This window comes from Numenius arquata, chromosome 10 (assembly GCF_964106895.1).
Source record: "Numenius arquata chromosome 10, bNumArq3.hap1.1, whole genome shotgun sequence".
Lineage (NCBI taxonomy): Eukaryota > Metazoa > Chordata > Aves > Charadriiformes > Scolopacidae > Numenius > Numenius arquata.
In genome coordinates, this window is record NC_133585.1 from 12091898 (window position 1) to 12106677 (window position 14780).

The 14780-nt window shown below is 36.9% G+C and overlaps 1 protein-coding gene across 5 annotated transcripts in view; it reads right to left on the bottom strand.

Annotated features, from left to right (window-relative positions):
* Positions 1-13382, bottom strand: part of OGDHL (oxoglutarate dehydrogenase L) — a 51067-nt gene extending 37685 nt beyond the window's left edge. Inside the window, exons 1-4 of one of the 5 annotated variants that reach the window (XM_074154360.1) lie at positions 13176-13259; positions 6258-6437; positions 3056-3160; positions 2078-2102 (exon numbers count right to left, since the gene is read on the bottom strand). In XM_074154360.1, coding sequence (XP_074010461.1) covers positions 2078-2102; positions 3056-3160; positions 6258-6437; positions 13176-13217 — 352 coding nt within the window. In that variant the 5' untranslated portion in view covers positions 13218-13259. Of the gene's footprint in view, positions 1-2077; positions 2103-3046; positions 3161-6257; positions 6438-13175 lie in introns of all 5 variants that reach the window. The other 4 variants (XM_074154359.1, XM_074154358.1, XM_074154361.1 and 1 more) reach the window with 4 other exon arrangements.
* Between the last annotated feature and the right edge of the window lie 1398 nt (positions 13383-14780).

The window sequence follows — 14780 nt, forward strand, 5'->3', positions numbered from 1 at the left end:
ATTGTTTGATTAGAAGTACCAAACCATTCTTTCTTAAATGCTCAGATAGAACAACTGAAATTAAAACCACCCAAACCTTTTTATATTTTAGCATATTAGCATATATGCCATCATTCTCCATATTATATCTCGCACTTCACTGTTTAGTAAAATAACCAGCTTTGATGACTGGGATTTCTTCCTTGCTCTATCATGAGCAACAAACACAAAAAGAACCACTTTTCACAGACAGAACCAGTTGGCTGGAAGCACACGAGATTAATTTATACAAGACTAATAAATAGATTAAGAGAAAATACAGAACACATTCAATGTAACACTATGCAAACACTGGTAGAACTTCAAAGGTATCTCTATTCACCCTCTTTCTCTTTATAGGGAAGTTCGTTTGAAATAGCCAAGTAATGACCTGTAGACACACCCACACGCCCCCAACCACCACCCCACACCACCCCCTAAAACAAGGGCTTGTTTAAGGACATTGTCCCATCTTCATTTAGACATATTTAAACTTGTTCTGGCTGAGAATATGGTTTAAGAAAATATTTAACATTAACTATTATGCAGTTTCAAAAGCCAAAATACACACCAGACAAGACTGAAAGACCGGTATCAATGCAAGACAAAGACTTTGCATGATGAAGTTTAATCTAAATCTCTTAAATGAAGAAAGGACAAGGAGCTTCTTACAACTGTAATAAGCAAATGTATAAAACTTATAATACACATCACATACAGTTATAGAAACTTATATAAGCATAAAAATAATTTTTGTGTGTGCACATGTAAAAATATTTTAAAAATTAAAAATAACTTCTCTATTTTAAATTTTGAACTCTTAGTTCCAGATGAGCTGCAGGCATCTACTTTAACACTGATATGACAGCCTGCACGTAACTCTCAAATCAATATAGAATAGTGCTCTGTACGTCCTCTTAAATTCATTTTCTGAAGATGAATTTAAAGAAGGAATTTACAGATGAAATAATAATGGAACTTAGCATTTAGAGTTGAAGTCAAGCCATAGCACTGTGTTGCCACCATTTTTTACTATACACACTGTCAGCAATAACACCTTTTGAACTTTAAAAATAATATATTTTAAAATAATATTAATATTTTTTTAATAATATATTAAAATGTCAAACCTGGAACGATCAAAAAAAGTGTTTGTATACTACTATTTCTCATTTTTGATACCGTAATAGGTTTTTCCAGCACCAAATTAATTATTTTTTTTTTATAATGCTAAAGAAAAAAAAAAGGAAGAAAAAAGGGACAGAGGGGATGACAGGGTTTTTTTTTTTTCCTTTGCTGACTTTCTCTCAGACTTCACAGGCTCTTCATGTTTTGTCATGCAAAAACCAGAACACGTACAGGATTGATCTGGGCGCACACAGAACATCTGTGCTTTGTACTGCAGCACTGCATATTTACTGAAGCATCGCCTCATGTTTAAAGAGACACAACCTTATTGAAATCCAAAAGTTCCTGAAAGCAATCCTATAACTTAATCATGCAGTAGGTACACCTGTAACTAGCAATTTTAGAAGTAACTCTTAGAAAAAACTTCCTACCAGAAGGTTTCTCAAAAAAAGAGCCCAAAAGATGGGACAAAGACAACACAGAGAAAAATCAACGACCACAATACTTTCTGTAGTACCAGAGACCTTTCATAATTTTCCTGCCTGGAACATTCAAGGATAGGCAACAATTGAGATCCTTCTCTTTTTTGCTGTGCAAACACTAGGTTAGAAATTCTGTTTCCCCTCACAAACTGAAATATCGCCTCCGTTACACTCCCAGACACGTCCCCCATCTCATTCAGGGGTCTAGAGTATTTTTCCTGTGCTCGTGAAGGCTTCAGGGTGATGCCTTCTGACCGGTCACAACACTCTGTACTAAACTATCTGTAGAGGTAGAAGAAAATTGTACTGACGTGCTAGCAAGCACCCGTGCTCCAAACAAATTATATTTACTCAGTAAGTGTTTAATGTATTTTCTAGTAGGTACTTTCCTTTAATTAAAGCTGACAAACTTCAAAGAGAATCCCTGATTTGTCTAAGCATCTCTCTATTTTGGAGTCTTAAGCGCTCCACAGCCTTTCTATGATCAAGGGTCAGAACTGCTTCTTCTCCTACCACCAGAAACAGAAAACACTGCAGCAAACAGGCAGTAGATGTACTTACAGTAAAACTAAGCAGACTGTGTTTTATCTACTACTTGCACTACGTTTTATATCTGGTCCAAAAAGCTTTCCTACATATCAAAGAAAAACGATTCAGTATCTTTATCAAGTAGAAAACCACCTTTTAAACATACCATGTAGATTGAAGATTAGAGAAAAATCAACCAGATACTTTTTGATTCAAGCAGAGAGGAGCAAAGAAATTGATCAGTGCAATTTCTCAAATATATGCCCTCATAGCAACCAGAAAAACCTTTGGAAAAGCAAACATTAGTGTATTACACTCTTCCAGCAGTAAACTAAAATAAATACCATTTGATTATATACAAAAAACAAGAATTCTACACCTTCCATGTTTTCTTCTGATAACTTCAGACAGACTTTTCAATTTATACAGAAGGAATAAGTATCAGAGGCTGGAATCCAAATTTAGTATGACATTTACCCCAAGTTCCTCTATCCAGCGTTTTGTTTATTGCTTGTTTTTCCTATTGACTAGACTTCAGAAGTGCCCAGTCAAAACAACTATTAAGCATAATGGTATAAAAGTAATTTAGATTACCAGAATCTCAGCTTAATGTATTGATTAGTATTAATTTCTGGTGTGGTTCAAAACCGTAAGAGCTGGGGTTTTTATAAAGTGTTTATAATCATCATTCATCAGAAGGTGAATCCACAGGAACCTCAGCTGTAATCTCAGAGTAGAAATTCCATCATTCTGGAATCTGAGCCTCCTTATAGGTGTCTAAAGAAATTATTTCATGATACCAGCAAGCAAAAAGTTAGAAGCTTCCCTGAAACGTCTTATCAAATCTCCTCACCCCAATGAGACAAATGACCATTGCAAATAAAGTGTACAATGTACACACCAAGTTTATCAATTGTAGTGATTAAGTCGGATGGAACAAACGAATCCAAGTCTGCATCCAGAATTCCAAGGGGATCCAGCTGAGCCACATGATGGCCACGGATCTAAAAAAGGAGAAAAGTGAGAGAAAAATGAAATCACACTCACAAAAGTCAGACAAAGGGCAAAATCACTGATAATCTCTCCATAGTATGTGTACCAGCCATGAAATCAAATAAGCAAACACCACGAATGCCATGAGAGGGTAATTTTCCAAGTTTTTCATAAGAACAGGAAATAAGCATTATATCTCTGGATATGTATACTGCCTCTATTAAAAACTGCTGAATACACATTAGAACATAACTTTTATATTGTCTGACATACGATTTTAACTGTAATTACACTGAAGTCAAAGTAAAAAGAAAACTACTAAGGATTGTACTTTAAATCTTTGAGTAAAATTAAGAACCTACGACCAGTCTACAGATCCTATAGGACAAATTCCAATCACTTGGGTAGAATTTCATTCATGCTACTAGTATCTTAATTGTCTCTGAAAAAAAAAAAAAAACCAAAAAACTGCAATATTAATAATTAATTGCATGACATGGAAATAGAATGTGATTAAAGTGTCGTTCATCAAGAAGTGACTTGTAAAAACACTATTCAAATGTTCTATACTTGCAGGAGAGTTCATAACAAAATGCTTTCCACTCATAAGCAAAGAGAAATACGGCACCTTTTTTAGAACCAGCAGCCCTGTGAATTCAGCCTGGCCTCTGAGATTCTTTGTATCTCATGAATCATCAGTAATAAAACTCTGACAGGCCAAATGATGCCCACGGCAACATCTGTGCCACCTCACTGTTTACAGCGGCACAAAGTCTATCTGACTGGAACTAAGCAAACAATTCTGTCTCAAGCATCATCAACAGGAAGGAATTCACCTCCCTAAGCTACATCTGCTCGGCAGTATTAGTGGGAAAGGAAGAGGATAAGCAAGACCGCCAAAACCAGTAGAGCAAATCAGTGAAGCGCTGTGCCGTTACACTCCAGGAGTAGTTTGGTGTTGAACTAAAAGACAGTATTTTCCTTGATAACATGTTATTTTTTAATAATTTCCACTTCTTTCACTGGATACAGAAAATAGTAACAACTGTGAAAATCAGAGATCAACCTTGTGAAAATACACACATGGAAAATTTTCATCAATTGCCACAGATTTGACTGAATGCACATACAGACTACCTGAAACTAGACTTTAAAATCATATTTTCTAGACACAGATGCAAAAAAAAATATAAAATAATCTACATTATAAAAGAAGACTCAACAAATTTATATAGACTCTTTTTTGTTAAGCACACACAATTCATCGGAAATCCTTCTTTCAGTGTGTCTGGTGCTCTGCATTAGAAAAAGCAATAGATTAACTGCCTTTTCAGAAAACCAGCTCAACAGACCACAAAGCAGTTTACCACAAAACCCATAAAATACTGACAGGTTTGAGAAATGAAAATTCTGTACCTTTCTCCATTTCATTTCATTATCAGGCAAAGGAAGGTCACAAATTGATCGTATCCCTTCAACACTGAATTTAGAGGGTATTAAATACCTTTTAGAAACAGCCAGTTGCCTTAGGTAATCCCCTTTCATTGTTTGTCACAGACACATGGGTGCCTGCCATTTATACAGACGTTTCTGTTCCATCACTTGAGTTGGATGGCACACACTTTCAAATACAGGAAAGAAAATGGCAATCCCTGAACTATTTTCAAGTAAATGGTGTCAAAGCAGCCTAATAGTCTACAATTTTCTCTAATTCTTCAACAAATTTTTACTACCACCAAAAGTGAATGAGCTGAAGCGGTTGGTTTCTACATAGCTATTTATAAGCAAGTTTCATATATTCTTTATATTCACAAACCTTTCTACTCTTTTACAACATCTCTCCAACAGCTGTATTAACCTGGTTTGTATCTGAATCAATGGTGACAGTGCCATGTCTACAGAAAAAAATGTTTTTTAAAAAAGTTCCCCTTCTATTCCTCTGATGATAGCAAACAGGAGTTAAAATTCTTACTGCAGGGCAGAACAGATCTGCTCAAGTCAAATTGTAGCAAACCTCTTGTGAAGCACATACTTACTTCAAAAAAAATTGGAATATTTTACTCAAAACAGATCCACATGTTTAGTGGCTTGTTGGTTTTTTTGTTTGTTTTTTGTTGTTTCACACTGTTTTAAGCCTTTTATTGAAATTAAGATATTAAAAACAATTCTAAATAAAAACATTTAAACTTGTTTTACATTTAGAAAACATCTAACCAAAACCACAAAATCCTCCTTTTAGAGGAAAAAAAGACTAGACAATTTCTTAATAAAGGGTTAAAAAAATCTGAGTGTGAAACAAAGTCAATTTTCATAACAGCTCTCTAAAAGAAATTAATCAAAGCTGACCCAAACTCAGTACCATCAGCCTCCCAAAATTCAACTTCTAATCAATTCACTGTTTCTCCTCTCTCTTTTTACCTATAGTCCTGATCAAATCAGGAATCTCAACATTCACACTAGACATACGAGAAGGCAAGCACATTTCCTCCTTTCTTAAAGAAAGGCAGTAACATGGAGAGCTGTAACACAAACTTTCCTAGAGGTGAAGACAGACTTGGATCGTGGAAAAGCGATCAGAAGATTCATTAGTACTAGTACATCAAGGAAATCTCCCTTCATATGAAGCAAAATTATTTCAGAATACTTAGTTTTCCAATTTGATCAAGTAACTTATTGAATCAGAGACACACACATACAAAATATTAATACAGCCAAGTGAGCCAAAAGAATAGTAAAGGCTAAGCTTTCACGTTTGGTTCCTGCTCCTGTTAAATGGGTAAAAAAATAAAATAAAATAGTCACTTGTGAAACGGAACATGAATCTATCTCCATAAAGAGCTTCTAGAAGTCAGATGACCAGCATCAGGGCTGTGGGTCATCCAAATCCCGAGTTTGCTAAACCAGAGGAGCTTCCCAGGTCTGAATCCAGGACCTCAGTGTTCAGACACTGTGCAGGGAAGGAAAGACTGTCTAGTTCAAGACATTTTGGATCAGAAGCAAGACAATAAGCAAGAGTTAAGACCAGAAGACAAACAAGAACATAAAAAGGAAGAAAAGGGTTGTTTGCAAAGGAGAGGCCCTCCCACAGCTGCCCCAAAGTACACTTACTTGGTATGCTCTTATCAAAGACTGCACAGCAAGGTGATCTTCAACAAGCTTTTCAGCTTTACCCGGTGTCTGGGTCAGGCCATGGCTCTGAAGAAATGATGCCTTTCTTTCCAACTGATCGGGTAGATGGGGATCATATGCTTGGCCAGCATTAACATTTCGGAAAAACAAATCCCAGGACTGGACATGTGTACAGAGAAGGAAAGAAGAAGGAAAACTGATTACCTCAAACAGAAGTCTCAACCAAAAGCAGCTCCTTCAAGCTGCAAATGGTACCTCACTACATCACAGTACTAAGGACCACTAACAGCCAGCAAAAAGAGAGCACTTGATACGTCCACATCTCGGTGGCAGCAACTGTGTGTTTCATTTACACAGAGCCCTTTTCACCTCATTTCTTACCCTGAGCTTGTTTAGTGGAAAACTCTCCAGCACATACGAGTGCAAAGCATCGTACATTATTCATTCACACAGCTCTTTTTAATGTAATGTTTATTCAGGCAATCAATAATGGGTATGATATTATGCTGCTGGTAAAGAGGTATCAAGCCTATAAAACTGAAAACCTTAATAAATGAAATTAATCCATTCCTTTAATGATACTTAAAGAATTTATGATACTTCGAGACACTCACTGAATATGCCAAATCAGAATATTTGGTCTTAAGGTCTTAAGACCCTTTCTCAAAGAATTTGTTTAAAAGCAATTAAAGCTTTTTTGAGTGAGGCTTTTGGTGCAAGATCCTTTCCTCACTTGCTTAGGTTACCTTACTATGAAAGAAATTATGGACCTGGTTTCAGGTGCAAGTCATAACTTTAGAAGAGTACAGATTTCAGAAACTGAATCACAACAAACAAAAGATTCATTTATTTCCATCTGTACTTTTACACAAGCGCTTCCTCCCCATATGCCCAAATCTGGTTTTCCTGAACTGTTTCCACTCTGATGAGTTGGTCACTCTCTCAGGTTAGAATGGTATTAGATTCCAACAGACAGCAGCCGAAGGGGATATAACATCCAAGATGCTTATACACAACAAAGAAGAAAGCCCGCACTAGCAGGGGACGAATCAATACTTGTGCTTAGCTTACAGTTTCCATAAAAGGAATTGAAAGGTCATAAAATACTTTCTTTCCTAAATTAGCCAAACTGAGGAAAGGAAGCTATTTCAAAACTTTAAAATCTTTGTGACTGGAATAGAAGAACTGTAAAAGCTAAATTTCATTTTGTACAGTGTGTGTTATTTACCCTGGCTGTGAGCTTGGAACTAATGCATTTCAAGGAACCAGTGCCAGAAGAGACAAAACGTAGCTCAAAGATTTGATTTTTAAAATAATATTACTTAATATATTCATCACAGAATAAACAAAAGAATTAAAGTAATGTAATACCAACACTGCATGACAGAAAAATAATTATAAAATTCTGATTTCATAAACAAAAAGTCTTCATATTGACATTTCTACAAGCTTCAAGGTGTTCAGAAACACTACGAGAGGGGCAGCATACAATCATCCAAACAGATGAGCCAAACATCACCCAACTTTCCAAGCTTAAGTTATGGAAGTGGAGGACCCACTAAACCTGTAGGGGGGAACCTCATCATTAGCATGAAGCCTCTGCCCAAGAGACTGTTTTAATGTACCTCTCTTACTTCTGTATTAATGCAAAGCTGCATTGATACAAATACAATAAGCTTACTTAATTTAGCACCCTGCTCTTACACAGACTTTATCTAAACATAGCCTAACTTTAATATGCCATGACAAATTAAGGCAGACAGATCATGCTTGGTGGTCAGTTCCAGACACACTGATAAAGAATTCATTCCTTCTTCCTTCTCTTATTCATGCCCATTTCCTATATTCTTCTTACCTTGACACCTTGCTAACCGCACTAAGATTAGAAGTCTGAATTTACACAATATCCTACAAATGGTCTACAAGAGTCTATTAGTGTAGCTCCATCTCCTCTGGTATTCTCTCTATACTCCTTCTTACTCTGTATTAAGAACAGTATTGTTATTCCACACCTGTACAGCATCTAGCCTGACAGTTTGCAGATCCCAGACAGTGAAAAACAGATACAATTCCTTTGTGTTACAGCTAAGGCTACTTAGACTGGAGGAATTATTTTGCCAACACGCAGCTATTAACTTTCATTAAGTTAGGAAATTCCAAACACACATTTGGATCCATGACAAATCCAACATTTGGTATTCATTCAAAATTTTAATAAAGAACATGCTTTGCTTATGTTAAGGTCTCTTCCTCACTTTTTCCAATGCCACGATACACATACAATGATGATAATAATATAACTATTCCTTTGTTAAGTCAAAAGCTTTTCATTTAGAGGTAAAAGTTATCACAGCACAGTTCCACAAACAACTGAATATCTTTTTAGACAAGTGCTCTGCTGAGACAGCTGCTAACAAAATCCAAATAGACTTGCCCAACAAGCTACCTGTTTAAAGAGAATAAGCAAGGGACCCTTTCATCATGCAAACTCACAAATATAAAAAAATACCTTCAAAATGTTTACATCTGAAGATGCAGCCAGCTGGGACAGAAGGAACCCACGCTATTTTTTTCTATCACATTTTTGAACTTATTGATTTGTTGGGGAGGCTTGACATTTAATCAGAGGGGAGGGAAAATACATCATTTGGCTACAGAAAATTAGTTTTTTCTAGATACACATCCATCAAAGCCTTTACAAATTTCTATAGTGTCTTTCAAGATTGATACCAGATTATAGTCTTCAAGTCCTGTGTATCAATGTCAGTCTTCGGCAACAGCATTTGCAATGTGACTGAACAGACAGAAGACCAGCTTGGTCTCACAGCAAACCTGCAGGTTCTCAACTAAATCAGTGATGTTCTTAAAGAAAATGGTTGAGGAGTCTTATAATAGAAAAATACATCTGTGAAAAATAAACTACTGTGGTGATACATGATACGTTCCTTTTTTTTTTTCCTGTCAGCAAATCTATATTGTAGTTAACCATTATTTTCTCAAGTAATATAATACAATTCAAGTGATTCAGTGGCAACATTCTGCTTTCATATAATAAACAGCATTGCACTTCGAATAACAAGTAACATATTAGTTACCTTGATGGTTTGGAGTTTTTTCTACTGTCATGACAAAGCCCTAGAAGACACATACTAAGCATCACTACATCATTTAAAAAAAAAAAAAAAAAGAAAAAAAAAAAAGATGAAGTCAAAACAAAACAAAACCACCACAGTTTTTCCAAGTACATAAACCAAGGAAGTGATTATACAATCATGGCAGAGCAGCTGCATACAGGATAGCATGGCAGGCATTATATACTCAATATCCAACCATGCAGTTTTGTAATTAATCTTGTGATAGTAATAACTGAGCCTTGTCAAGCTTCTCCCTTATGATCCATGGCCCTGACACTGTGCTTCAAGGAGAAATAATGATGCCTTCTTCAGAGCCCATGTCAATTTACTCTGATTGTTGTTTTGGCTACTCTAAGGATAGAAAATTCAAAAGACAAGGAAAAGTAGGAAATCATCAAGAACATATTTGCACAAAGAATACATTCTCCTATGGATTTAAATGCATATTCCTTGATATATAGCCATGGTATACGTAGAAAGGAGAGATTCTTAGAAAAACCGTTAGCAACAGGAATATGCTCATTGGAATGTGACAGCCATACTTCAAACAGTTTCAAATAAGCAGACGTGGGAAGATGTGTCCAGTCAAATCTTCTGAGACGGAAATAATTTGAGGAATCTTGACTAATTGGAGTTTCTAGGTAAAAGTCACACATTACAGAGTGTGATTTTTAAAGCCCAGGAAAAAATAAAGCTTTTTCATCTCATCAGCTAGAAGGAGGAACACCCCCTCTGATAAGAACGAGATATCCAAGAAGAAACTTGAGGAAAAACAAGAAATAAAGAAGAAAAAAGAGGAAAGAGAATGTAACATCTAAACATCTAGCACAAATTGGCTCTCTAAACCATGCTGGACATACTGGATAAAACAGTGAAATATGAGCGGCCTGCAGAGAGTCAAATTATTAACAAATTATTAACACCACATAAGCCACTGGTGTCTCTTGATGTTATTTTCCAACGCTTCCACCACTTGCTGTTGCAGAATGACAAATTCACAACTTGCCTCCAGTCATCAAACTACAGCATAATTTTTTCTGTATTTTAAATAAAACAAGGTAAGCTCAACTCTCAGCATTTTTAATCTGTTCTATTAAAGACCAAATTGAACGATTTCTGTCAGCAAAAATCTTATGTAGGTATTTACAGCTTTCAGGTGATGAAATGAGATAGTTTTCGAGAAACCAAAAATGAATTTTGTTGATGAAACAAAGTAAAATTAATCAGCATCATTCTCCTCCCCCTCTTTTTTCTGGGCTGTGAAAAACCTAATTATTTAGGCAAGAATAGCTGTAAAGTAATCCATGATGTCCATCAATCATATTATTTTAAGCCTCATAAACCAGGCACACAGTGAAACTACTTCAGTTCATTACTGTTGAAAGTATATTACATACAGTTAACCTGGAAAAGAATTCATACATTTTTAAAATGCATCTTGAATTACCTGGGTTACACACCCTAGGCCAAACTCTGCTCCACCAGCACATTTATACTCCTCTGTCAGTTCACTTCTGCTAATTTATTGGTCACTGTTCCACCTACCAACTGCATCACCTCATCAGGATCCATCGCCCAACTGGGCCTGAACTGCCAGATGAACTGGATAGTCTTTTAGCAGGATTTCTAGCGCTTCCATCTACCCCTAAGTATCAGCAAAATAATAAGCAGGTCGAAATTTACCAGAAGCCTTTGCTTTTTGCTAGGGCGGTTGTGCCGGGAAAGTTTCCCGGCCCGGCAGCGGACGTGGCTGGCCTTTAGGCGGGGCCTGATTGAGGGACCGGCCCTGTCGTTCAGCTCCCTGGCCAGCTCCCGGCCGTTCGTTCAGCACCCTGGCCAGCTCCGGGAGGCCTGCAGCCCATGATGACGGCTCAGTAACAGAGGCGACGAGAGGAACCACCCCTGGAGAAGGTCTCTTCGGTTCCCAGTTAAGGTATTACACCAAAAGCCTAGGATCTATCTTCTACATGAATAACATTCAGTCTTCAGAGCTGTAACTGCATACGTCACCTTCCAACAAGACTAAAATCATATGCAACATCCAAAAAGACCCAGCTACAAAACTGCTTTTTTTAGTCTCCTTTTTTCTTTCCTCAGCATGCGTCGCTTCCTCATAGATAGATTATCAGACTTCGAGCAACAACTTCTAAGTGACATTTTAATATATGTGCCTCAAGAATAAGGGAACGCACAGCTAATTTGGTAAACATTTTGGGCACAATTCACATTACTTCTCTAGAAAATTACTTGTCTGTCTTAGAATTTATCAGACTTCTCATCAGCTTCTTAAGTTCCTATACATGTATCACCATAAGTGAGCCTTCCTTGTCAGCAGAAAGCTTGTAAAGTCCATGCATTTTTCCCAAAGAAAGGATTTGGGCAATAGATTCAAATTAAAAAACCAACCAAACAAATGTATGTCGCCCGGAGAGAGAGAGACTGAACTAATACTTTTCAAGACACTTAAGGCAGCTTTTCTGACAATTTCAGACTCAGTTTTAAGGTTACAATTTCCACAGCTACCTAAAGGAAACTGAACATTTCACCTTCTTCAGAAAGTTTAGAAGTATCGACACCAACACTGTCCTGCTTTGAGGTAAAACAGAACTAATTTTCAGTAATTTTACTTTTCAGCTAAGCCTCTTCTAACTAACCACCTCTCTGAAACTAACTGCATATTTTTCAGACAGTGTTGGCTTCTAGCAGATAATGTAGTTAATACAAAGGAATCATGCAGAGAGGCTCCTGATTATACTTATTAACATAATAACCAAGGTCAGCTAACTGTGTTAGGCACCAAGTTGGAGGGTCAGAAGCGGAAAAGCATAGAGGGGTCGCACCCATGGGGAGGAGCGGATGGAACAGGTGACCCAAAACTGACCAACGGGGTATTCCACCCCATCTGCCCATTCCATGCTCAGTATAAAAGCTGAGGGATCAAAGGGTCAGGCCTCTTTCTTCAATGCCCGTTCTGAAGAGGACTCTGCCTGTTTGTCTGCCTTTGATCCCGATCCATGCATTCCTGACTCCAGATCCTGAGTCCAGCTCCCGTCTGTCACTGAGTCCAGTCTGGGACTTTCCCAATGCCTGATGATGAATGATCATCATCCTGGGAGATCCTGGGTTTGTATATATTGTATATATATTTCATTATTTTCTCATTAATATTATTATTTTTTCTTTTTATTATTCTATTATTAATATTTCAATAAAATAGTTTAGTTTCTTTTCAACTCATAAGTCTCTCTCTCATTTTCTCTCCTCTCCTGCGAAGCGAGATGCTCTCCCTTCTCTGAAGAGGAGAGAGGTTAAAGAGAACATCTGCCGTTCGTTTCAGTGGCCAGCCCAGCCCAAACCACGGCAAACACATTCTACTTAAACGTAACATATCCTCTGATACAACCTTATTACAATAAACCACAAAATTAAAAATATTTTATTTCTTGGGTCTTCTTCCAGATGTAACTAATTACTTAGACTACTTGAACATTATTTCCATGGAGGAATGCTGGAAGTTTCTGAGCAGCTTACTATGGTCTGGACTTCTCATTCTTTCTGCTCAGCTTACCATGCCTGTGGCTCCTCTGTACTTTTTCTGCTGCAATATCACATCTTACAACAATCAATAAGTGGGAAATTAGTTTCACATTTTTTGTTTCATACAAGACCTTTTTCTGGACTTTTTATAAAACAAGTTAAAAAACAAAAAAATCGATTGGACTCTAACCTAATATTATTGAGTACAGTAAAGTTTTAGACTTACCTTATGTACACTTTTTGGGTTTTCAAGCCATGCATAATACATTTCCTCCACGTAATTTGAATTACTCCCACTCAGGAATGGTTCTGAGCTTCCTGATGAAGCATACCGTTGGCCATGTACAAATACCCTTCTGGCTGTATCTTGCTTTTCCAGAAGTTTAATGCCATGCCACTTCAGCCTAGCCGCAAACAACTTCAGATGACTCATGTTTGTTTATTAGACAGAAGATCCAAGTCTATTAATAAAGACAAAAGAAAATCTAATCAGAAAAAGAGCAAATGAATTGCAGATGCAGTTTAGCTTCACAGTGAAAACCAAGGTTTACAGCTAGAGCATTCTTCAACGAAGCTCAGGCCTAGGCATGAAGTTCTTTTCAGGACAGAGGCCACTCCATGACTGATTGTAGAGCTACACTTACAGCAGTGGAAGTGTTGCTGATGGCCATCCCCAACTCACAGCTTCCGTAACTGATAACATCATCCTGGTTCCTGAAGCAATCATGATACCACTTGTAACACATGCCCTCTGAGCCCCTGGTTCCCTGGGAACAAATGAGTCTGCTAATCATTGACTTCTCTGAAGCTCTTGGCAACTGTAACTGCTGTCTCTTCTTGTAGAAAGCTGTGGCCTTTTACCAAGCAAAACTGGGGTAGGTTCAATGAACCGCATCAACCTCAATCACAGTGGCTGAAAAAAAGTCTGCTACCTCAAATGTATGCCACAGAGCATACGTGGAGCATACGTGGATAATGGAGCTGACAAATAATTAAAAGTGTTAGTTAAGTGTTCGTATTGACATTAACCTTCAACCAAACAGAGTTATGCTATGAAAAGGCTCAGTTTAATTTGCTTTCCTAACTAGCAATATTTATCTTGTCCTTCCAGTGACCCCTTATGAGCTTTTTAACAAGGACAGCAGATTCTCTGTAATCTTGACCACAGTGAGAAAAACAGTAAGTGTTGAATCCCAGGAATGCTGAACACCATCAGCTCCAGCGCTAGCAAAGAGAATCCAATCTCACCTTCAGAACAAAAAGAACAAATGTAGCTTACAATTAGAACAAAAACAGTAGAATCTTAATGCTGAAGTTGCTGAAATTGCAAAGGAATAGCAATAATGTGAAAATAAATTATTAGTTTTGTTTTCACTTTAGAAGTATTGGGAAAGCTACAAGAACATAAAGGGTAGGATACTAATTAAAAGGAAGAAAATTTCAGATTCAACTCTGAGGTGTCTCTCATTTGTTTTATTGTCCACCTGGAGAAATAATTTATTTGGTCAGAAGGTAAAATACAAGTTTTTTGTTGTTCACTGTGACTAGTTGAACAATTGCTAAAACCAAACGAAAGTACTGAGCTGCCCAATGACCTTTAAAGTGTTTTAAAAGTAACACTGTCATTTTCAGTCATAAATCAAATTTTATGTTACCTATTACATGTAAAGATTATTTTATCTCTAATTCAAGAAGTAACAGGTACCTTAAAAATTCTGTATAAATGTTTTCTGTATTTTAATCCCATTACATTATTTTCTCACTGTTTTTCCTCTTCCTCCTCTTCCTCCCAAAGAGGAAATATACAGCTATAAAACTCCTACATTTGTAA